Consider the following 24,722-nt stretch of genomic DNA (forward strand, 5'->3'; position numbering starts at 1 on the left):
ATATTTTTAATTCATTTTCAAAATTACATTAAGTGTAAAATATATTCATTCACAGTAACAATAAATATATCACTTATAAACAATCATTGGTACATTATATAAATTTTTATCCCTTCCCCTTTCCCATCCCTCCCATCCATATCTTCCATTATTATATAATATTTGTAATAATAAAAATACCCCCCTCCCTATATCCTGAACTGATAATTAAAAGGGAAATAATTTTACTTAATCCTTACAATATTTTGTTAATGGTTTCCAAGAATATTTTTTTCATGTTTTTTTCTCCTCTAAATCTAGGGTGTGTCTTATGGTCAGGTGCGTCTTATGGAGTGAAAAATACGGTATTTTATGAATTAAACACTGAATCTTATGCGTTGCTAATATTCAAATGATCAGCAAATAATGAGAAAATGCACTTATCTAGGTGCGAGTCAGGTAGTGTTTCAGCCCGAAGGTTCCCATTTTGCCAACTCTCTTGGCTTCCTCTGGGGTCTTAGTTGAAAACTGCAAAGGGACTAAGTGCACCAAATGACCACAAAATAGTGGTATGCGCAAGTTGTAAAATGTATATTAAGTCGAAATAGTGCTCACTCACTTTCACTGCATCTCAAAAATGGCGCCGGTGACAAGCCAACGCTGGAGCATGCGCACTTACACTCAAAACCCAAATGATGTCATTGAATTCTTACCAATCAGCTGCAGTCTGTGTATGTCGCCGGTGGCCAGTCAAAAGCGCGTCGGACAATGGTGCTTCAACATATGCACGCAGGACCAATGCGTGCCGCTGGTTCCGACCCTTTCTCGCCTTACCATTAGCGTTCTGAGGGGAGGGGGGACCTCCCCACTACACTTATAACTGCTCGCGCTCCCGATGGTGGGGGTGTGGGGGGGAATCCCCCACTACACTGAAAACTCCTGAACAGCGAGAAAACGGAAGTTTTCAGTGTACTGGAGACGGTTTCCGCCCCCCCCAACGGGAGCACGAGCACTTATAACTGTAGAGCCCCCCTTCAGAATGCTAACAGTAAGTTGAGAAAGGGTCGGTCCTGCGCACAGGTGTCGGCGTGCGATTGTCGGCCTGGATATTGAATGCCAGCGCCTGGATGGGGCCTGACATCGAGTATCCAGCTCTAACTTAGCTGGCGACGGTCAGCGTTTAAAAACACGCTGTGTAGTTCTTGAGTCATCTTACTGTGTATGTCGTGGTTATTGGTGCTTTTGGATCTGCTCAATTAAAATGATTTAAACATAAAAACACGCTGTCTGCCGGCAGCTGAATATTTAGTGGAGTATCTTTAAGGGTTCACGGTCATAAGCGTGCGGGACGAAGCCGTGCCGACATTTGAGAGCAGACAATTGAGCGCAAGACTGAAGTGCACCGCCGTAAAAGTATATTTTAAAGAGCTCCGACGGGGGTGTGTGAGGGGGGAACCCCCCCAGTTTACTTAATAGTGTTCACGCTGCCATTGGGGGTGGTTTTGGGGGGTTGTAACCCCCCATTATAGAGGAAACTTAACTTTTTCCCTATTTTTTAGGGGAAAAGTTAAGTTTTCTGTATAATGTGGGGGTTACACCCCCCCACACGGCAGCGCGAACACTATTAAGTAAAGTGGGGGGGGTTCCACCCACACCCCCTGTCGGAGCCCTTTAAAATATACTTTTACGGCGGCCCGCTTCAGTCTTGCGCTCAATTGTCTGCTCTCAAATATCGGCGCGGCTTTGTCCTGCACGCTTTTGTCCCGTCACCATCTTTAAGTATTGTGAATTGGGGTTAAAAGTCTGTCACTGAATGCAGTAACCGGGGGGACATGTGACAATTCATGTTTTCTACAGGCAGTTGTACAAACCTTTCTGCACATTGCAAGGCCTCAAACTACTGGCTGACGGGCTTCACTTCACTGCAAGCAAGCATCGATGCTGCTATCATTCAAGTAAGCTCTTCAGTTTTTCCTCAAATAACATAAAAAACGTCTATTAACGTGAGAGGATGAGCAGATGAATAAAGATTCAGACAATGAAGACTGATATAAACTGGGCATTGAATTTGAACTACTCGTATATGCATTCATGAAATGAATTTTGAAAAGATTAGATTTCTACTACTTCTGCAGGGCTGTACATTTAATATTCAATAGAAGGTCCCTGTTCAGAGGAGCTTACAATCTAATTTGAACAGACATGACATCTCAGGGTTGAGGAGTTTCTGGTAGAAGGAATGATACAATGGGTAAAAGTATCTGACCGTGAGTGGGAATTAAGAGTTGAAAGCGGCTTCAACAAAGTGGGCTTTTAGTTTGGATTTGAAGACTGCTAGAGACGGAGCAGGACGTACTGACTCTGGCAGCCTGTTCCAGGCATACAGTGCAGCAAGAAAGAAAGGACGGAGCCTGGAGTTGGCAGTGGAGGAGAAGGGTAAAGATAAGACACCAGACTACAAAACTTTCAGAAAAGAACTAAAAACCCTGCTATTCAAGAAATCCTTTAAGACAAACTTAACACCGCAGAAAGCATTTCAATCCCCCGAAGCAACCCGCTCTACTCTGTAACACTTCTGGAAATGTCCAGATAACCTCTTCTGTAATCCGCCTTGAACCGCAAGGTAATGACGGAATAAAAGTCACTAATGTAATGTAATAAGAGGGAGTTACCCAACGAATGAAGTTCATGGGGGTGGGGGGGGAGATAAGTGAGGAGAGATATTGGGGGGCTACAGAGTGAATGCACTTGTAAGTCATTACAAGTGAACTGTATTCAGAAACTGATGGGGAGCCAATGAAGTGACTTGAGGAGAGGGGTAGAAATATAGAAACATAGAAATAGATGGCAGATAAGGGCCACGGCCCATCTAGTCTGCCCACCCCAATGACCCTCCCCTACCTTTCTCTGTGAATAGATCCCACGTGTCTATCCCATTTGGCCTTAAAATCAGGCACGCTGCTGGCCTCAATCACCTGAAGTGGAAGACTATTCCAGCGATCAGCCACCCTTTCAGAGAAAAAGAGATTCTGGCATGGGAAGGGATAAGGAAGAGTGGCAGGGGGTGAATGAGTGAGGGATACAGATGAGAGGAGAGAGAGAGAGAGAGTTGCTGGCTCAGGGAGATCTTGCACCCAGAGACACAGAATCGGAGAAAGGGAGGAGAGAGTGCAAATGTCAAGGGTTAAGCTGGAGCTGCCATGCAGTTTTGGGATATTTGGGGGCGGGGGGAAAGGTTAAAAAATTGTCCGAGTGGTCTTCACTTCTTTCTTTTTCAGGTCACAACTAATCATTCCGTGTGGGAGGAAATGAAGTCCATTGTGGTTGAGCACTTGAGTCGAGAGCCTTTCCGCCAGATGAACAAGGTGGCTTACATGATCATCCTCTTTTTCATCCTGACACCTTTCTCCCCTCTTATGTACTACTTGTCCATTTATGTGACGCGGGAAAAACGGAACTTTAAGGAAGTGATGAAGATGATGGGCCTCTGTGATTCCGCATTCTGGTGAGTGGAGGGCTTTTCTTGCGCATGCAGCGCAGTTGCGCGTTGGCGAGGTTGAAAGGCCGCCCATGTCGGTTCCCAATGCAGCGAGGCTTTCCCTGACCAAATGAATTCTAAATGGCTGTGACCCTGAACTTTCAGAGGGAGATTTTAGGCAGTGCCCTAGCTAGGGTTACCAGACATCCTCCTTTGGAGGACACGTCTGGAGATCCAGACAGCTTTTCAAAACCTGGCACTTTGTCCGGGATTTGAAAAGTTAGCGACGTCGGGACGGCATTCGCGCACGCGTGGATTCTGTCCGACATTGCAAGTGCAGGTCGAGAGGGGCAGGGCATGGGGGGCTTTGGTGCGATTACCACCGGCCGCCACGATAATTGGCTTTGTAATAGAAGGCCTATGTTTTCTCATACATTCCTTTCAATGTTGTCAAACTGTTTAAGTTCCACAAAGGAATGTCCCTGTATAGTTGTGTATAGTGTGTAGACCAGGGGTGCCCAATAGGTCAATCGCGATCGATGGGTAGCTCGCCAAGGCAAAGTGAGTCGATCACCCAAGACTCACTTTGCCTTGGCGATCTATCGGGCCGATCAGTCTTCCTCTCCCCGACGTCAATTCTGCCGTCGGAGAGGAAGTTCGGGCCAGCCAATCGCTGCCTGGCTGGGCGGACCTTCCTCTCCGATGGCAGAATTGACGGTCCGAAGCAAGGAGACCATGGGGCGGCGGTGGCTTTGGGGCCTGTTATCCACTGGTGGCGGTTTGGGTCCTGTTCCCCGATGGTAGCAGCAGTGGCTTGGGGAAGGGCAGGGAGAAAGGGGCGCAGGCAGGGAGACAGAAGGAAAGAAGAGAAACAGGAAAAAAAGAAAGGGGGCATGAAGAGAGAAAGAAAGAAAGGTCAGGGAGAGAGGAAGAAAAAGTTGGGGGAGGGAATGAGGTGTGGAGGAGAAGAAGCATACAGGCTGAAAGAAAGATTGGATGCACAGTCAGAAGAAGAAAGTGCAACCAGAGACTCATGAAATCACCAGACAAGGTAGGAAAAATGATTTTATTTTAAATTTAGTGATCAAAATGTGTCTGAATTTATATCTGCTGTCTATATTTTACAATATGGTCTCCTTTTACTAATCCGCAATAGCGGTTTGTAGCGCAGGGAGCCTATGAGCGTCGAGAGCAGCGCTGGGCATTCAGCGCAGCTCCCTGCGCTAAAAACTGCTATTGTGGTTTAGTAAAAAGGGAGGGGGGGTATTTGTCTATTTTTGTATGGTTGTTACTGAGGTGACAGTGCATAGAGTCATCTGCTTTGACCTCTTTGAAAAAACCCCGGAATAGGAATGATAATTAACAATTCTATGCGTACAGTGTGCGTTGTGGTTTTTTTTAAAATTTTATTGTTGGTAGATCGCTTTGACTTGATCATTTTAAAAGTAGCTCGCGAGTCAAAAAAGTGTGGGCACCCCTGGTGCAGACCATAGAGAATTATGTAAATGTTTAATTTGACCACTCCAGATACACCAGGGATGATTTTAATAGAGCTTTTTTCATGTGTAGAACCTATTTTTACATACAGAAAAGGGATTTCATAAGCTGCTGTGGCCATAATATACACAGGGAAAGTGTGGACCTGCTCATATAAGATTTTTATGTAACGGTGACATGTTTTGGGTTTTGGGTTTGTTTTTTTGTGGGTTTTTTTTTTTTTTTTTTTACTAAAGATTAGCACATGCAAATAGAATTAACATGCACTAAATTCTAAGACGCTCTTAACCCTTAGCATACGCTAATGTCCATTCGCACACTCCAAGCTTGTGCTAAGCTTTACTAAAATAGTTTGCAGATAGCTGCAGTGAAGAAAGATATTTTGCAAAATGCATGTGTAACGTTCAAAGCTTCAATTTCCACCTCCTCGGAGCAGGTGTAAATGAAAGCATTGGAATTTGGGTTCATAGACAACGGCGCGAAAGACAAAAGCGCGCGCCGACAATTGAGCGCAGCGCGTAGGCGCGCGCCGCACAAAATTACAGTTTTTAGGGGCTCCGACGGGGGGTTTTGTTGGGGAACCCCCCCTCAGTTTACTTAATAGACATCGCGCCGGCGTTATGGGGGGTTTGGGGGGTTGTAACCCTCCACATTTTACTGTAAACTGAACTTTTTCCCTAAAAACAGGGAAAAAGTTAAGTTTTCAGTAAAATGTGGGGGGTTACAACCCCCCACAACGCCCCCACAACGCGGCGCGATGTCTATTAAGTAAAGTGTGGGGGTTCCCCCCACGCCCACCCCGTCGGAGCCCTAAAAACAGTAATTTAGAGCGGCGCGCGCCTCCGCACTGCGCTCAATTGTCTGGGCGCGCCTTTGTCGCGGCGCGCTTTTGACCTGACACCGGAATTTGTGCTCTGTCGGGGCTGGTTCTGGGAGCTTATTCTATAAAAGCACTTTGGTGTCTTTTGTGGATTTCGCACCCAGAGGTCCTGCTATAGGGTTAGATTCACTAACCTGAGATCCGTGTCCGATTGCAGACAGGCCACGAATTCACTAAAGGCCTGCATGCAAATGAGGGCGATCGTTGGCACGCCCCCCCACCGACCGCACAGATCGCTGGAGAGCTATCCTTGAGCATGTGCAGACCATCTTCCTTGACTGTAGATGGTCTGCGCATGCGCTGATTCTTCGTGCCCGTCAGAGGTTTTTTTTTCTTTTTTTTACTTACTATTGTTTACTTTACCATTTTTTTGAACTTCGCGAGCCAGTGGTTTTAACCCACTTTAAACCCACGGGTTAGAACCACGGGCTCACACTGCGGGCAAGGGCAGGCGAGTCGGTGCTGAGAGCAAGGCAGCCAGAGCAGGAGAATCGGGGCAGAGAACAGGGTTTTAGCACAAGCGACTGGTCCTCATTTGCATGCACGGATCGGATCGGTACACAGGTTAGTGAATCGGCTCGGGGGGGGGGAAAACGGGTCGCAAAGGGCTCGCAAACCGATCGGTACACGATCAGTTTGCTTCGTGAATCTAGCCCATAAAGTCAACCCCTTGTAACAACCACGTTTTCTTTGAAGCATCAATTTGTGTTTCCTTCTGTTTATTTTTAGGTTGTCCTGGGGCTTGCTCTACACGGGCTATATTCTCATTATAGCCTGCTTGCTGACGACGATCATATTTATTGAGATGCTGACTGACAGCAGCTACTTTGTCGTCTTTCTCCTTTTTTTCTTCTACGGAATCTCATCAGTAAGTTTCACATCATTCACCTCCACTTCAACTGATTGCTGACCTCTGTTTTATAGCTCGTAGTGTTCAGTCTGATCCAGAGATATACCCCCCTCCTTTTCCAACGCGTAGCGCAAGTCTTAGCGCCAGCAGCGGCGGTAACTGCTCTGACGCTCATAGGAAGTGGGACACGAGAAAGAGGAGGTGCATTGGGACAGCGAAGGGAGGGAGCGCAAACTTCAGACAAAGGATGAAAAACAGGAAGGAAGGAGAGAGGGAGCATGAATTTGGGACACAGGATGGAAGGAGGGAGGGAGGGAGGGAAAGGGATGCTAAGGTGGGGGACGGAATGGAAAGGGAGAATTGTTGGGTGAGTGAGAGGGAAAGAGAGAGATGGTGCACATGAGGAAATTAAGAAAATGGAGAATTGTTGGGCGTAGGGATGGGACCGTCTAGTTGCAGGGAACCGTGCTCAGGACTCCTACTGATTCTGCATTAAGGTGAGTTGTATTAATATACTGTGTATATTACAATGTAATAATAATAGAAATAAAGGACATAATGTAAAATGTAATAATTTCATTTATATTGTATATGTAATAATTAGATTATATATTTTGCACTTTATTGATTAAGCGCTTGAATCCCTCCCCATCCCCCTCCCCACCCCAGTCCATGTGAAAATTGTTTTGCATGAAACCAGTCCCTGGTGCAAAAATGGTTGGGCACCGCCGCATTAGAATGCTTTATTGAGCTGAAAGTTTGACACAGATGCCTAATACCCAGCACCATAAGTGCCAAGTTAAGAAAGGAGAGTACGAATTCTGAAATCGCCACTTTCTACACATACAGCAGCCTCGTCCACCAGTGTGTCTGCTTTTGGTGTAAATGTGAATTGAAAAAGAAGTAGTATGAACACAGTACACGATACTAAATATGGATGTATAAGAAGGTATAATAAGGCTAAATATATGATATATTTTATAATACTGTATAAGCAAGTAGATTGATTATATATTATAGGCGGAAATAAGAAAGAGGATTGATTATGATTTAAGGCTGCATTGAGAACCAACTCAGAAAACACTAACGCTATATTGTAACACCTTTACTAAAGCACAAGTATTGATTAAGGTTTAATAACGTATTGATTAGGATTTAATAATGTCTGTATTGAAACCATCCCAGGAAACGCAAACTCTGTATTGTAAAAGAAGCTCATATAAACCGCTCTGAATTAACTCCCTCAGTCCTTAGCAGCAGTATAGAAACTGTCAATAAACAATTTTGTACCCATCCGCTATAATAATCCCCTTAGCGCGCATGCGCACTTCAAAATTGGTGAGTCCGTGATCCATGGCGCCGTGCCCACGCATGTGCAGTGCCTGCCTGATCTCCGACGTCAGCTGACTTCTGACTACACTTGCCGGCTTCCTGACCCTGTTCCTCCAAAACCAGAAGTTAAGTCATGAGGTGGAGGGAGGAGAAGCATGGCCATACTCGCTTCCTGGCTAGGGCGGTATTGAAGGAAGATAGCGCAGGGAGGGAGGCTTCAACTCGCTGCGCCTGCTTGCTTTGGGCCTTCCTCGCTGCCGGGTCCTGCCTTCGTGGAAACAGAAAGTAGATGGGACCCTGCAGCGATGAAGCATGCAGGAGCAGCGAATTGTGAATGCTGCACTGCCGATGGCAGTGTGAGACCCAGGAGGGCGGGGGAATGAGAAACGCTGCCAATGTCTGTGTGAGACCGCAGGGGGGGGGGAAATGCTGCCGACGGCTGTGTGAGACCACAGGGGGAATGCTGCAGAAGCACCCTTTTGGGGAGACAGAGGGAATGAGGGAGAAGGAAGACCAGGGAAGGGAGGGAAGAGAAATGCTGCTGTTGCACAGGGGGGAGGTAAAAGGAAGGGAGAAGGGCTACTGCTGGACAGGGGAGCAGGGAAGGGGTGCTGCTGGACAGGAGGGAGGTCAAAGGAAGGGAGAAGGGCTACTGCTGGATAGGGGGGAGACAAAGAAAGAAAGAAATACAGACAGACAGGGGGCCAGGGAGAGAGACAGAAAGAAAGACAGACATACTGTAATGTAACGTGCTTAAAAACTAGTGTTATAATGTTCTTACAACTGATGGAATATATTTTTTCTCTTCCAGATGTGTTTCTCATTCATGCTGAGCTCCTTGTTGAAGAAGCCCAGAGTTACTGCCATAACTGGTGTCTTCCTAACGATCCTGCAGGGAGCTCTGTGCCTGATCTTTGTGATCGTTCACTTTCCTAAACCTTTGCAGTCGTTTCTGAGTATTTTCTGCCCTTTTGCCTTCTTCATTGGATTAACACAGGTACGAGTACTGGTTTTGCGTGATATCGCCTAGTAGCGCTACAGAAATTCCTAGTAGTTGCAGCCACTGAGCCTTGTAAAAGTTGTCCAAGGCAAAAGCAAGCTATAAACGCAACGGGGGAAATTCTACAAATGATAGGTGCCTAGCTCTTATCAATCACACTTAGCTGCCAGCTGTAGTATCACGCCTAACTTAGGACTTAGGCGCGTGTAATGTAAGCCAGGGTTTTGCAGGCCTACATTTCTGGCGCCTATCTTTGTTGTGTATTGCGCCTCCTTAGGTGATTTAGGCCAGTGGTTCCCAACCCTGTCCTGGAGGACCACCAGGCCAATCGGGTTTTCAGGCTAACCCTAATGAATATGCATGAGAGAGATTTGCATATAAAGGAAGTGACAGGCATGCAAATCTGTTCCATGCATATTCATTAGGGCTAGCCTGAAATCCCAATTGGCCTGGGGGTCCTCCAGGACAGGGTTGGGGGTCCACTGATGTAGAGAATCACGCTTGTGGCACCTAAGTCCTTCTCCGCCCTTAAACAGGCCTACTTTGGAGTTAAGCATTGCTAGGTATCATATGATAGGCACCTATCACCCAATTTTTATCTTTTTCAATTAGGAGCTTATTAAAGCTCATAATTGAAGCTAACTGACTAATTAAAGTGTTCCCGCTAAGGTGCGCTGGTGTGCGCTTGCGCACAAAATATTACCTGGCAGCGCACAAGTTTCTCGTCACAGCGCACACATTGTAGAGCACAGTTCTTCAACCGCCGGTCCGCAAACAAAATCTTGCCGGTCCGCGAAGGATTCGGTCCCCGCCGCAACGAAAGGCCGGCGTCAGCTGACTTGCAACTTCCTGTTGCAGTCGCTGTGCCGGGACTCCTGCCTTCGCCGGGACTCCTGCCTTCCACCGCGTTTGCCTCCTGCCTTGTCTCCGCACCTCCAGACCAGCAGCGGCAGCTCTGTATGTTTTTAACTTCGGCACAGAGCTGCCCCTAATCAATAGTTTAGCGCGGTTTCATAAGGCAGCCTCGGGGCCTTTGCTAGGCCGGCCCACATCGCATCATCGAAGCGGGCCGGCTATCAAAGGCCCCGAGGCTGCCTCATGAAACCGCGCTAAACTATTGATTAGGGGCAGCTCTGTGCCGAAGTTAAAAGCATACAGAGCTGCCGCTGCTGGTCTGAACTCTTGGGCCGCTGAAGGAGGGCAAAAAGCAGCTATCCTGGAGGTTTCCCTTCCTCTCGCCTTACAGGTTCCTTTTTTCCACCTTTTTTTTTTTCCTTCAAACGGCAACGGGCCCCAGCATCGACATCAATCAAGTAAGTTCCACTGTCAATCAAGCGGTTCTGCTCGGCCAAAGCTTCCCCTGTGACATGAGCCACCCTCAGGGGAAAGAAAGTGACCCACAAAGGTGAGGGGAAGGGGGGCAGATGATGGAAGTTGGGGGGGGGGAGAGAGAGAAGGGGCAGATGATGGAATGGAGGAGATGAGAGAGAGAGAGAAGGGGACAGATGATGGAAGTGAGAAGAAGGGAGAGAGAGCAGAAGGCAGATGGATGTCAGTTGAGAGGGGAGAGCAGATGCTGAATGGAAGTGGGGAAAGAACACATACTGGATGGAAGGAGGAGATAAATAAAGGGGGAAGAAAATAGTAAGATAATGGAGGGGTGAGGGAAAGGGGTGACAAGCTGTGTGTAGACACAGTGAAAAGAGGGAAACGGGACTAAATAGTAAGAAAGAATTTAATTTAGATGGAGGCAGAAAATAGAGAAGGAAGACCAGAGAAGAAAAGGGAAGAGAGCAGAGAATGATCAGATCTGAGTGGAGGAAATGAGAAGAGAGATATGCTAAAAACCACAGGGGGGAGGGAAGGATAGAGATGCCAGACCATGAGGGGAACAGAAGGAAGATGATGGATGCTAGACCAAATTGGAGGGTGGGGGGGGGGGCAGGAGGAGAGATGGCAGGGAAAGACAGACAGTGAATGGAAGGGGCAGATGCTGGACTGAAGAGACAGAGAAGGTTATCATGCTGCTGTACCGGGCCATGGTACGCCCTCACCTGGAGTACTGCGTCCAGCACTGGTACTTTAAGAAGGACACGGTACTACTCGAAAGGATCCAGAGAAGAGCAACTAAAATGGTTAAGGGGCTGGAGGAGTTGCCGTACAGCGAAAGATTAGAGAAACTGGGCCTCTTCTCCCTTGAGCAGAGGAGATTGAGAGGGGACATGATAGAAACATTCAAGGTACTGAAGGGAATAGACTTAGTAGCTAAGGCAGGGAGAACGAGAGGGCACTCTCTAAAGTTGAAAGGGGATAGATTCCATACAAACGTAAGGAAGTTCTGTGGTAGAAAGCAACATATTTATTTGGCTCATAACTTGCTGGCGCCCGATATTTTTAGCTCACAGTGAAAAAAGTTTGCTCACAACACCCGCCCGCTTAGAGGGAACACTGCCCCCCACCCCCCTTTTTATGAAGCCGTGTTAGGGGTTTTTATCACAGGCCACGGCAGTAAAACCTCCGACGCTCATAGGGCTTCCATATTGGTCTACAAATACTCAGGCCTGGATTCTCTCTAAGGCGCTGAAATTTTAGGCGCCGGTAGACACCCAAGCTCAGTCAATAATGCTGTTTAAATGACGTTTATAACTGAGTTTCAAGATGCTTACCAGTGCCTAAAAACAATCGGTGCCGCGGTCGCACTTCTGTAGATGCTAATGGCAGAAGTGGCATTAGGGGGCCTGAAGCGCCTACGTCAAGGCGATTCATGGCAGACAGGCACCGCGCCTATCTTTCCCGGAGACACAATTCTCTATATTGCGCTGTCACGTGATTGACACGCAATCGGCGGTTGCTTTTTAGGCGGACGTCAATCTTTTTTTTTTTTTAATTTGCAACCATTATTGAGAACCAATAAAAAAAAAAAATACATACACAAAACCCCCAACAAACTTGGGGTACCAATACATAAGTCATCCAACAAGCAAACCCCCCCAAAAAATACACAATAAAATAAAATAATAAAATAAAATACCCCCCACCCCCACCCCCACCCTACCCCTCCCACCCACCTCTCCTGGGCAAACCACCAACCCCCATTGCACCTCCCCAACTATAGCCCACACCTTCTATCCATCCACAGTCCTCTGTATTTAAACTCCCAACTTTAAAGTTGTATCTGTCTCCAATCAATATACAGGTCCCAAATTTTGTGAAAATTGACTAATCGTGCAGACGTCAATCTTGGCATCGTATAAAGCAGTGGTCTCCAACTCCAACCCTTTGAAGGGCCACATTTTGGATTTGTAGGTACTTGGAGGGCCTCAGAAAAAAAATAGTTAATGTCTTATTAAAGAAATGACAATTTTGTATGAGATAAAACTCTTTGTAGTTTATAAATCTTTCCTTTTGGCTAAGACTTAATAATAATATTGTAATTTATGTAAAGATACATATGATCAAGAAACTGTTTTATTTTACTTTTGTGATTATGATAAACATAACGAGGGCCTCAAAATAGTACCTGGCGGGCCGCATGTGGCCCCTGGGCCGCGTGTTTGAGACCACTGGTATAGAGAATCCAGGCCTTAATGTCTTAATCAGAGAGGGACTTGGTTATTTTGATCCCCAATAATGCAAACCTAAAAAACATAAAAAGTTCATTTTTCATCCCCCAAAAGAATGCCGCTCTAGAAATTACCCGGTGAGAAGTCTGTTCAGATTACAGTTATTATGCTCTGAAAACGAAAAACCCGACCCACTTCAAACTTCTTTCAAAGGCTGCGCTTGAGTGTTGACGCATGAATTCGTCTTTCACCAAATAGCAATCGTGATTTTATTTTGGCTTGTTTCTTATGCATTGAATAAAGTTGCAAATTTCAGGTGACTTGACATTTTTTGACGTCTCAAACCATTTAATTATTTATCTTTGCAATGTATAAACCGCTGAAATCTAAGCGGTGTACGTACCAAACATGCACAATTTTAAACAGACAACACAATAACAAGGGGTCCTTTTTCTCAGGCGCGCTAGCCATTTAAATGCGTGCTCCATATTAGGGCGCTGAACGCTAACGCATCCCGCATAGTCTATGGCCGCGTCAGCATTTCAGCGGTGACAGGTCAAAAGCGCACGATGACAAAGGCGCGCCAACAACCCAGCGCAGACAACTGAGCGCAAGGCGGAAGCGTGCCGAAGAAAAACAGTATTTTAAAGGGCTCTGACGGGCGGTATGGGGGGGAACCCCCCCCCCACTTTACTTAACAGAGATCACGCCGGTGTTGTGGGGGGTTTGGGGGGTTGCATCCCCCACATTATACTAAAAACTTCACTTTTTCCCTAAAAAAGAGGGAAAAAGTTAAGTTTCCAGTAAATGAGGGGGGGTTACAACCCCCCAACCCCCTACAACACCGGTGCGATCTCTATTAAGTAAAGTGGGGGGGTTCCCCACCAACACCCCCTGTCGGAGCCCCTTAAAATACTGTTTTTCTTCAGCGCGCTTCCACCTTGCGCTCAGTTGTCTGCGCTGGGTTGTCGGCGCGTGCTTTTGTCTATGAACTGCGTTTCGCACGTGCTAAAATGGCTAACACGCCTTAGTATAAGGATCTCCAAATCATGCAAGAATCTAATCTGTTTATAATTTGGTAACGTTTTAAAATACAGATACAGGTTGTATATGGTTTTGTGTTCTTTTAGGTTTTTGATCTGGAGATGAGCATGAAGGGCGCCTTGATTTCCGAATTCATGGAAGATTCATACCCAGTGTTTACGACTTACATAATATTGATTCTGGATTCTATTCTTTACATGCTGTTGGCTGTTTATTTTGATAAAGTCTTGCCAGGTCAGTATTTGTACAGATAAATCATGTTCTGTTAAATTTTTCTGTTCATACGTAACCTTGTGCATGCTTTTCCATAAATTATATTTATTCTTTCAACAAGGCAAATACTAAGAGGCCCATTTACTAAAGTGTGTTAAACAATGAGCAACAGTTAGGGCCTGATTCTGTATAGTATTCGCGGTCTTAGCAGCTACCTAAGTGGCTTTTGTGAATTGCACACAGGTGTCCTATACAGAATCGCGTCTGCCTGTCAGGACAGACGCCTAACCCCGCAAGTTCTCTAACCGGCATCCATGTCACAGGTGCCATTTAAAGAATCATGTTGCCGCTGAGCTGTTTGCGGCAAGGGAATCTCCCTGCCATAATCAGCTGAGCGGCAGTGTCAGGGAACCCCCCCCAAACCCCACTGCAAGTTGGACGGCAGGAGAGATGCCCGCTCCCTCCTGCCGGCAGCCCACCCACAACATCCCCGGCAGAAAGGATGCCCACTCCCTTCTGCTGGCACCCTTCTAACCCCTGGGCCAACCGTAATCGTAGGTCTCCTTTCCAGATGCACTGAGAGTGGCCTAAGACTCCGATTGGCCAGATCACTAAGGCCACTCCCATGGGAAGGGGAAGAGGCGGGCCTGCCGTCCAGAGGGAGTAAGCATCCCTCCGGCCAGCCTTCTTGTTAAAGGTACGGGGGGGGAGGGGGTTCAGGTGTGGCGGTGGGAAGGAGTGGGCATCCTTCCTTCCAGCCGACCTGCGGTGGGGTTCAGGGGTTACCTGCTGTAGCTGCTTAGCTGATCAAGGCAGGGAGATTTCCATGCCACAGTCAGTTTAGTGGCCATGTCTGTTTGAAATGTAGGCCAGCATTTTATAGGGAGCATTTCTACAACTGGGCCCCTCCATTTAGACGCCCTGATGCTGTCTGTTGAGAATCTCTTCTGTGAAGACATCCGGATGCTCAGATTCTATCAGTTATGGCCCCCGCAGTTACACCAGCCATAGATGTGGCAAAATTGTGATGTAAATAAAAACTTTGGGACCCTTTGACAAAAGGTAGTGGTAGTAATTCCTGCATGGCAAATGCGACGCAGCCCTTTCGGTTCCTATGGGCTGCGTTGTATTTCACGTGCCAGTACTCGCTACCATGGCTTTGTAAAAGGGGCCCTTTAATTGTAAACTCAAAAGTGTGTGTATGGGGACTGTGTAGTGATTGATTAACATAGCATATATCACAGAGTATCGGCGCGTTATGGGGTCCTTTTTTTAAGGTGTGGTAACCGATTTAGCACGCTCTAAATGCTAAAGCATCCATTATATCCTATGGCATGTATCGCAAACTTTGTGCAACGGCATACTGGCGTGCCTCCAGAGATTTCAGGTGTGCCACAGCACACTGAGGAGGAGGAGAGGCACCAGGGCCGGCTGACTGCGTACAGGACGTGCCTCTCACCGCGGCAGGCACGTTCTGTAGGCCATCAGCTGGTGTCGGTGCTCGCCTTCTCTCTGACCCTGCTGTCACCCCCCTTCCCCCACATATGTCTCGGGGCCCATCTGAAGGGCCTTCGCACATGCACAGATGTTAACGTGATGACATCACGCTTGCACATGATATCATCATGATGACACCCGCGCACTTCCGGGTGCCTCGTGCTGCAGCCACTACCTTTAAGAACATAAGAACATAAGCATTGCCTCTGCGGAGTCAGACCATAGATCCATCATGCCCAGCAGTCCGCTCCCGTGGCGGCCTCCCAGTCAATGACCTGTAGTGATCTATTACTCAAGGGCGTTTTGTATTGTATAGTAACCCTCTAACTATACCCCTGGATCCCCTTTCCCTTCAGGAACTCGTCCAATCCCTTTTTGAAACCCAAAATCGTACTCTGCTCAACCACCTCCTCTGGAAGCGCATTCCAGGTGTCCACCACCCTCTGGGTGAAGAAGAACTTCCTAGCATTGGTTCTAAACCTATCTCCCCCTCAATTTGTTTGAGAAAGCTTGCGGGACACTGTCCTTTGGGCATCTTAGCACTTAGCCCCTGTGAACCTTACAAATAAAGTTCACAATCATTTTTCTCTCTTTTTTTTTCCGCATTGGATTTTTTTATGTATAACAATTTTTATTGAAAGAATCAAATAATCAGTACAATAGGATAATACAAACATACATTCAATACAATAAGAATTACAATAAATTTCATACAAATTTAAATCATTCTTTCAAATTTAATTTCCATATGAATTAATTCAATCTTATCTACACCCCCCTTAATTCCATCCCCTACCCATTATCTTCCCCTAAATGAAATTCCTCACCCTGGATGAAAGTTGACAAAAATAAAGAATTAAAATAAATAACTGAAATGTAATTAGTAAACCTAATTTTCATAATAAATCATTGATAACCAAACTTCGTATTTTTGGTGAAAGATTCTGAATATAAGGATCCCAAACCTTCATAAAAAGACCAGTTTTTTTAGGCGAACCTCGAACCTCCCAACTCTCAAATAAAAATAAGCGGTGTAATTGATTCCTCCAATGCCAAAAACTTGGAGATTCTTTCTGCAACCAAAATTGCATAATACATTGGATTTTTTAAAATTAATTTTTCAATGAACAAACATTATAACTGTCACAAAGATATTACAAAATAAAAGTTCAACAAGAACCAAACAAATGGTTGTACCACAATGCACATCTGTTAAAAAAAAAGGGGGGCGCACAGTTATACATTACCAATAACTGCCAAAGCCCCCCACTCCCATTTCCTTCCCCCTTCCCATCCAAATTCCATAAGAAGACCAACCTGGTAAATACACGTCTCCCTCCGTATTCGCTGTGAAAGGGGATTAACAGAACCGCAGATACAGAAAAACCGCAAATACCTTTTTCATATGTTATTCGCTGGTTTCTTTTAAAAACCGTCGTGAATATGGTGAAACCGCGAATAACACGGTGGGAGACCTGGCCTGTTCCTGAAGGAGAGGCAAAACACGGTGAAGAAAGTGCAGGGAATCTGCGATTTTCTCTGTAAACGCTTGGAATCGGCGATTTCTCTATGCAAGCTGATGTAATTTTGGGGGAGGAGCCAGCAAGCTAAAAACCGTGAATAATCGAAATCGTGAATACTGAAACCGCGAATACGGAGGGAGAAGTGTATGCCTAATTCTTCAAGACATATTCCGTTCAATCACAAAGTTCCCAACCCACCCACACTCCTAGACAAATAGTTAACCAGTGAGTTTCTGTAAAAATTAATGTTCATTCCCCTTGATGTTTCTCGTAATGTCCTTTTTTCTTTTCAGCCACACATTCCAAATGAATTAAATGCCGCATATGACTTGTTCAGTCTTCCTCAGACGGCACCACGATAGCTCTTCAATGAGACACTATAAGAAATTTTGCTGCTGACAGACCCAGGCGAAGCACACGACTTTGCCACTTCATAGGCCTGTCATTAGGGAGGTCCTAATTGCATTTTCTTTCTTGCCTTCTCAGATAAATATGGTACGCGTCTTCCCGTCTTCTTCTTCCTGAAGGCCTCATATTGGCGCGGCGGCAGCAGACAACCTCGTGACACTGTCACTGAGCAGGAAGAAGGCAACAGCGCTGCTTTCAGTGACTGTGTTGAGCCGGTACCATCGGAGTTTCAAGGCAAGGAAGCTATCAGGTAACAGAAATATAAAAACCATAATGTGACGGTAGATAAGGGCTGTAAGACCCAGTGAGTCAGCCCAATGTATGTATCGTCACTCACATTTTTTTAACAGAGAGGAGGTTCGGGACCAAGGAGAATTACTAAGGTGCGCTTTGCTAAACACGCGCTAAACGCGGTTAGCGCACGCGTTGATTCAGTACACGCTAAATCCACGCTGAAATGCTTAGCGCGCCTTTGTAAAAGAGGCCCTAAGTAAATATAATGATAACTTTATTTTGATATACCGCAGAACTTGAAACAATTCAAGGCGGTTTTACATCAAAAAAGAGACTGCATACAAACAGCGATATTACAAGAGGCATTCAGAAATACATCATCAAGGGTATAGAATCAAACAAATGTAGCAAAAAGATACGTTATAACTGATCTTCTGAAAGTTTGATAAGAGAAAGCATGCAAGATAAGTTCACTTAGGCATTCATTCCGTTTACCGGGCGAGGTCTGCAGGTATATTAGTGATCGGAAAAAGAACACAGACGGGATAGTACGCCTTAGAAAACCAGATGGGAACTGCGCAGAATCAGATTCTGATAAAGCAGAACTACTGAATGAATACTTCTGCTCGGTCTTCACCTGCAAGGCACCGGGGCACGGTCCGCAGTTGCAGGCAAGGCCCAGCGTGGAAGACCCGTTTCAGAATTTCGAGTTCACACCTGGCGACGTCTACTACGAACTGGCAAGACTCAAGGTGAACAAAGCCATGGGACCAGACAATCTACACTCCAGGTGATGTCCTGGCAGAACCGCTATCAGGACTCTTCAATCTCTCCCTAATTTCGGGGAGAGTCCCCATAGACTGGAAAACAGCTAACGTTGTTCCACTGCACAAAAAGTGTTGCAGGGCAGAGGCTGCAAACTACAGACAGGTGAGTCTCACATCAATAGTATGCAAACTCATGGAAACACTAATCAAACGTAAATTAGACGCAATCTTGGATGAGGAGAATCTACGGGATCCCAGTCAACACGGATTCACCAAGGGTAGGTCCTGCCAATCCAATCTCATCAGCTTCTTTGACTGGGTAACAAAACATTTAGACTTGGGAGAATCCGTGGTCGTCATATACCTAGACTTCAGCAAAGCTTTCGATAGTGTCCCGCATCGCAGGCTGTTGAGCAAGATGAAATCAATGGGGCTGGGAGAAACACTAACTACTTGGGTCAATGACTGGCTGATTGGCAGACTTCAGAGGGTGGTAGTTAACGGTACCCTCTCTAAAACATTGGAGGTGACCAGTGGAGTACTGCAGGGCTCAATCTTGGGCCCGTTCCTTTTCAACATATTCATAGGTGACCTAACTCAGGGGCTTCAAGGTAGGTAACGTTATTCGCTGACGACGCCAAACTATGCAATATAGTGAGAGATGGCAATTCACTCGATAGTATGACACAGGACCTACATTTGTTGGAGATTTGGTCCTCGACCTGGCAGCTGGGCTTCAACGCTAAGAAATGCAAGATCATGCACCTCGGCAGCAGAAATCCGTGCAGAACTTACACCTTGAATGGTGAGACCTTAGCTAGAACTTCAACAGAACGAGACTTGGGAGTGATCATCAGCGCAGACATGAAAACTGCTGATCATGTGGAGAAGGCTTCATCTAAGGCAAGACAAGTTTCAAGTTTCAAGTTTATTAAATTTTTGATTAATCGCTTTGTCATATTTTCAAAGCGATGAACATAAATACAAAGTAATAAAAGTGAATACAAAATTACCTTATTAAAAAATAAAAAATAAGAATTAAATATAATCTAAAACATTAATTGTCCATAATCAGTAAACATATACTATATACATACTTGACAAGACATGAATAGACAGTTGTTAGGTTGCATCATCAGGAGTTTCATCAGCCGGAAGTCTGAAGTCATAATGCCATTATACAGAACCATGGTGAGGCCTCATTTGGAATACTGTGTGCAATTCTGGAGGCCACACTACTGAAAAGATGTGCTGAGAGTAGAGTCGGTGCAACGGATGGCCACCAGGATGGTCTCGGTGCTCAAGGATCTATCGTACGAGGAAAGGCTGAAAAATTTGCGGCTGTACTCACTCGAGGAACGTAGGGAGAGAGGAGACATGATCGAGACGTTTAAGTATATTACCGGCTGTATCGAGATGGAAGAAGAGATTCTCTTTCTCAAAGGACCCTCAGCCACAAGAGGGCATCCGCTCAAACTCAGGGGCGGAAAATTTCATGGCGACACCAGGAAATAATTCTTCACCGAGAGAGTGGTTGATCCTTGGCAAACACCGTGCAAGAATTTGATCGAGGCAAACAGCGTGCAAGAATTTAAGAGCAAATGGGATGCCCATGTGGGATCCCTTAGAGGGTTAAGCCAAGGGAACCTGTCACCAGGAGTGGGATCCCTAGGATAGTAGACTTGGGGGTGGGTCAGTAGAGTGAGCAGACCTGATGGGCTATGGCCCTTATCTGCCGTCATCTTCTATGCTTCTATATGTTTCTATGTTTCTATGAAATGATAAAGTCCTATCTAGGAACCCCTTGTAGCGTCAACCCTTCGGGGTTGGGAAGGAAAAAAAGATAAGCTCTACGTGTTTGGCTGGAAGTGCCAGTGAGATCAAAATGGTCTAGGAGATAGTTTGGGTCAGAACCAGTTAAAGTTTTAAAACAAAGACAGGCAAACTTAAAAATAATTCTGGCTTCCATAGGTAACCCACAAAATGGGTGCTGGATATATACAACATCCTTGCAGTGGAGATAAACATAATATCAAAGTAACACAGTGGATGATGCCAGATAAATACTGATATGGTGCATCCAGTCTACCCAGTGGGATTGTCAAGACAGAGCTTTCCCCATGGTTTCTTAGAATGTCTGATCATCTCGTGCCTCTCAGACTAGATTGCTCTGTTTTCCATTTCATTAATCTGCATCAGTGACGATTACAATTGCAATGCACGAAACACAGTGAAGACGACCCTTGGAGCTCAATTTCTGTATTTTATCTATTAAGACTCAACATGTTCGTATTTTGGCACTAAGGCCTGCTTCAAGAGTCTAACAATAAGAATATAAGAAAAGCCTTACTGGGTCAGACCAATGGTCCATCAAGCCTAGAAGCCCGTTCTTACGGTGGCCAATCCAGGTCACTAGTACCTGGCCAAAACCCAAAGAGTAGCAACATTCCTTAGAGAATCTCAAAAAGTAGCAAGATTCTGGAATCCCAGAGCGTAACAAAATTCTAGAATCCCAAAGAGTAGCAACATTCCATGCTACCCATCCAGGGCAAGCAGTGGCTTCCCCCATGTCTTTAAAACACAAATGTACATAAATAATAAGCGACAATTGTAATCACACTTTCTAATTCTCTTTTTATGGTACAAAAGAGGCTTGCGTTTGTTCCGTCATCACTTTGAGAGAGAGTCGTTCTTCCATTACCATGGTAGCAGGTGTAACCTGTTTGTTCACTGTGACTTTTTTCAGAGTTGGGGGGACTGGCCTTCTATCTTTTGAGGCCTGAAGCCACTTCAGAGTTTTATTATTGAATGTATTAACCGTCTTTATGAAGAGCTTGTTGGAGCTTATTAATTCTTTAAAATCATCTTGAAAGTTGTTCTGGTGGAGGTAGATCCATTCTTATATGTGATTGCCACAGAGCTAAGAACTTAGAAGCCATCTTGGATGCTTCCCAGGCCACATTCTCCAGGGGATCACGCTTACCCTTTAAAGATACCACCTCTACCAGCTCAAATGGAGTAAGATGCTAGAGAATGGGTTGGACGGAGGGGAAATCTGGGGCAGGACCTAAATAAACTGTTTTGTTTTTCACCTTCTTTCTTTTTTAATTTCATTTGTTTGCTGTTTCTAACAAAACAAATAAAACTAAATTAGAAATTTTGGGGAATATCGTTAAAACATGGAAGAAAGAGAAGGTCCTCAGGTACCAAAGGTGCGGTGGAAAAAATCACTTGTCACTGACCCGATCAAAATAATTTTTAAGCCCACCTTGATAATGAGCATCTCTGTAGGAAGTGAGTTCCAAATTTTTGCCGTTTGATAGTTAAATGATTTGCAGTGAGTTGTCTTATATTTTTACATCTTTCAGAAACGGAAAAGATAAAATCAAATGAGCAGAGTTATGTGTTTAACAGATCTGTCTATTAACTCAGTAAATCTTGAGAAACTATCAGGAGCATCTCCAATGACCCCCTAAATTAATTATAACTTTTTTGTATCGTTAATTATATAATTAAAGTACAAATGACCTGAGGCCTGGTTCATTAAGGTATTTCCCCTTATTTGATTACTCGTTTTTCCCTTGGTGAGATACAATTCGCCAATGACACTGACAGGGAGAATTAGTGAACCAGGCCCTTAATATACCTGCTCCATGAACTAACTCTTTAATTCTTCCATCAGAATCAACCACATTAAAAAAATCTACAAAGACAGTAAAAAAACAGTGGAAGCTTTGAGAGGTAAGTCTATAAACTGGTTCTGCATGCCTAGGCTCTCGCCTTGCAACACAGAGTCACTACTGGTTTCTTCTTTTGAACCAGGCTTGGCGTTTGACATCTATGAAGGCCAGATCACTGCAATTCTTGGCCACAGCGGTGCTGGAAAAACAACACTGTTAAATATTCTCAGTGGACTCTCCCCTCCTACAGACGGTAAGATCACACCGTGCCGGTTAAAAGAGATGGTATGTGAATAGACTCTCCTTTCTGGTTTTGTCATATGCTAGTCCTAGTAGAAGAAAAGAGCAATGGTATATTCGCAACTGGATAACGTCTTTGAGGCATGTTCATAAACTTGGATGTGCATTTGTGAGCGCTCCTTTGGTTGATGAGGACATCTAAAAGTTCAAAACTGATACCTTTTTCAGTAGTAGCTGAAAGAGGTTTACATTCAGACACATCACATATTTCCCTGTTGGGCTCAAAGTCTAATTTATGGATTTATTTTACTGATTTATTTCTATTTCTATTCCGTCCTCCCAGTAGCTCAGGACAAGTTACAAGCCAACATTCACAATGGAAAACATTTTGGACAGTTCAAAGACTATACAGCAACTTAAGTACATTTTGGACAGTTCGAAGACTATACAGCAACTTAAATACACTTCTCCCTCCGGATTCGCAGGGGATAGGGGCAGAGCCGGACCGCGAATGGTGATAAACCACGAATATCCGGCTCTGACCTCGCTTTTACAAAAGTGCGCTATGATTTTTAGTGCGCGGTAAATATTAATGTGCGCTAATTATGAGCTAAACACTAACGCGTACATGTTATCCTGTGGACGCGTTAGCGGTTAGCATACGCGTTGATTTAGTGCACGCTAAAATGCTAAGCGCGCCTTTGTAAAAGAGGACCTTGCCCCTGCTTTTACAAAGGTGCGCTATGATTTTTAGCGCGCGATAAATATTAACGTGCGCTAATCATGAGCTAAACGCTAACGCGTACATGTTATCCTGTGGACGCGTTAGCGGTTAGCATACGCGTTGATTTAGCACATGCTAAAACACTAAGCGCGCCTTTGTAAAAGAGGACTTTGCCCCTGCTTTTACAAAGGTGCGCTATGTTTTTTAGCGCGCGATAAATATTAACGTGCGCTAATCATGAGCTAAACGCTAATGCGTACAAGTTATTCTGTGGACGCGTTAGCGGTTAGCGTACGTGTTGATTTAGCGCACGCTAAATGCATGCTAAAACGCTAAGCCTTGCCCCCTCTTTTAAAAAAGGTGCGCTATGCTTTTTAGCGAGCGGTAAATATTAGCGCGCGCTAATCACGCGCTAAACGCTAACGCGTGCATGTTATCCTATGAGCGTGTTAGCGGGTAGCACACACGTTGATTTTGCACGCGCTAAAATGTTTAGTGCACCTTTGTAAAAGAGGGCCTTAGTTTCTTCCCTCATTACAACATACTCTTTGCGTCTTATTTGAGTAGATTTTGTTGCATCCGGGCATATCCGTCCCCGCTGTCCACAGAAAGGAGAACCCCATTTTTAAAAGTACAGTGGTGCCTCGCATAACGGCCGCCTCGCACAGCGAACGCTGCGCACAACGAACTTTATGTCTTGATTCGTACAACGGACTTCGTTTCACACAACGAAGTCCGGGGTTCCTGCGGGGTTGGATCGCAGCGGGGTTGGTCGAGCCGCGAGGGTAGTCTCCTTCTCCTTACCTGCCCTGTCGCAGCACACAGCCGAACGGAAATCTTCCCGATGTTAGCGCTGACGTCGGAGGGAGGGCTTAAGCAAAGCCCTCCCTTCCTCCGACGTCAGCGCTGACATCAGGAAGACTTCCGGTCGACTGTGTGCGGCTGCGGCAGGGCAGGTAGGAAGAAGGCAATGGCGAACGAAAGAGGGGGGAGGGGGCGGTCCGCCCCGAAGAATGTGCACAGCTGGTCAGGTCCCTCGATCGACCGACAACAGGCCCGGCCGACAAACCTCCCTGCCCTGTAGCCGCGAATCTAAATTACCTCTTACAGCAGCTTCAATAATCCAGCTGCTGTAAGAAGGTAATTTAGATTCGCGGCTACAGGACAGGGAGATTTGTCCGACCGGGCCTGTTCTGTTGTCGGTCGGGTGCAAAAGCGCCACAAAGGTGGAGGCAGGGAGGGAGGAAAGGTGGAGTGGAGAAGAAAAGACGCTTAAGGGGGGAGAAGGCCGCTGAAAGCACATGTTGGAGCAGGGGATGAGAGGGAGGGAGAGAAGGGGAAATATTGGACAAGGGCAGAAGGGATGCTAAATCATAGGGTGACAGGCAGAGAGAACAACAGGAAAAAGAGTGGAAGCAATCTTGAACCCTGAGGGTGAGGGCAGAGAGAGGTGGTGAGATGATTGATCATGGGGAGAGGGACAAAAGGGAATAGAGATGGGATAGGAAGATAGTGGAAGTAAAAGGACAGGGAGATGTATGTTTTTAGATGTATCTAAATAAAAATAATAATAAAAAATTTATCTTTTTTATGTCATCTTAGCATATTTTATGCTGCAGAACGAATTATTTTTTTTTACATGTATTCCTATGGGAAAACGCGTTTCACATAACGAACGTTTCACATAACAAACTTGCTCCTGGAACCAATTAAGTTCGTTGTGTGAGGCACCACTGTATAACCTCATTATTGAGGAGAGATCCTGTTCGAAAACAAAATTGACTAACAAAGTAGCTCTCTCCTTAATATCAGA

At 45.5% G+C, this 24,722-nt stretch overlaps 1 protein-coding gene across 3 annotated transcripts in view; it reads left to right on the forward strand.

Annotated features, from left to right (window-relative positions):
* LOC117367937 (ATP-binding cassette sub-family A member 9-like) overlaps nucleotides 1-24,722 on the forward strand; it is a 174,314-nt gene that overhangs the window by 37,592 nt on the left and 112,000 nt on the right. For 2 of the 3 annotated variants that reach the window (XM_033961056.1, XM_033961057.1), the window contains 8 exons: nucleotides 1,837-1,934; nucleotides 3,258-3,484; nucleotides 6,564-6,702; nucleotides 8,828-9,013; nucleotides 13,710-13,857; nucleotides 17,343-17,514; nucleotides 21,948-22,006; nucleotides 22,088-22,198. In XM_033961056.1, coding sequence (XP_033816947.1) covers nucleotides 1,837-1,934; nucleotides 3,258-3,484; nucleotides 6,564-6,702; nucleotides 8,828-9,013; nucleotides 13,710-13,857; nucleotides 17,343-17,514; nucleotides 21,948-22,006; nucleotides 22,088-22,198 — 1,140 coding nt within the window. Of the gene's footprint in view, nucleotides 1-1,836; nucleotides 1,935-3,257; nucleotides 3,485-6,563; nucleotides 6,703-8,827; nucleotides 9,014-10,283; nucleotides 10,330-13,709; nucleotides 13,858-17,342; nucleotides 17,515-21,947; nucleotides 22,007-22,087; nucleotides 22,199-24,722 lie in introns of those variants that run through there. The other variant, XM_033961058.1, reaches the window with a different exon arrangement.

This window comes from Geotrypetes seraphini, chromosome 10, assembly GCF_902459505.1.
Source record: "Geotrypetes seraphini chromosome 10, aGeoSer1.1, whole genome shotgun sequence".
Taxonomy (NCBI): domain Eukaryota; kingdom Metazoa; phylum Chordata; class Amphibia; order Gymnophiona; family Dermophiidae; genus Geotrypetes; species Geotrypetes seraphini.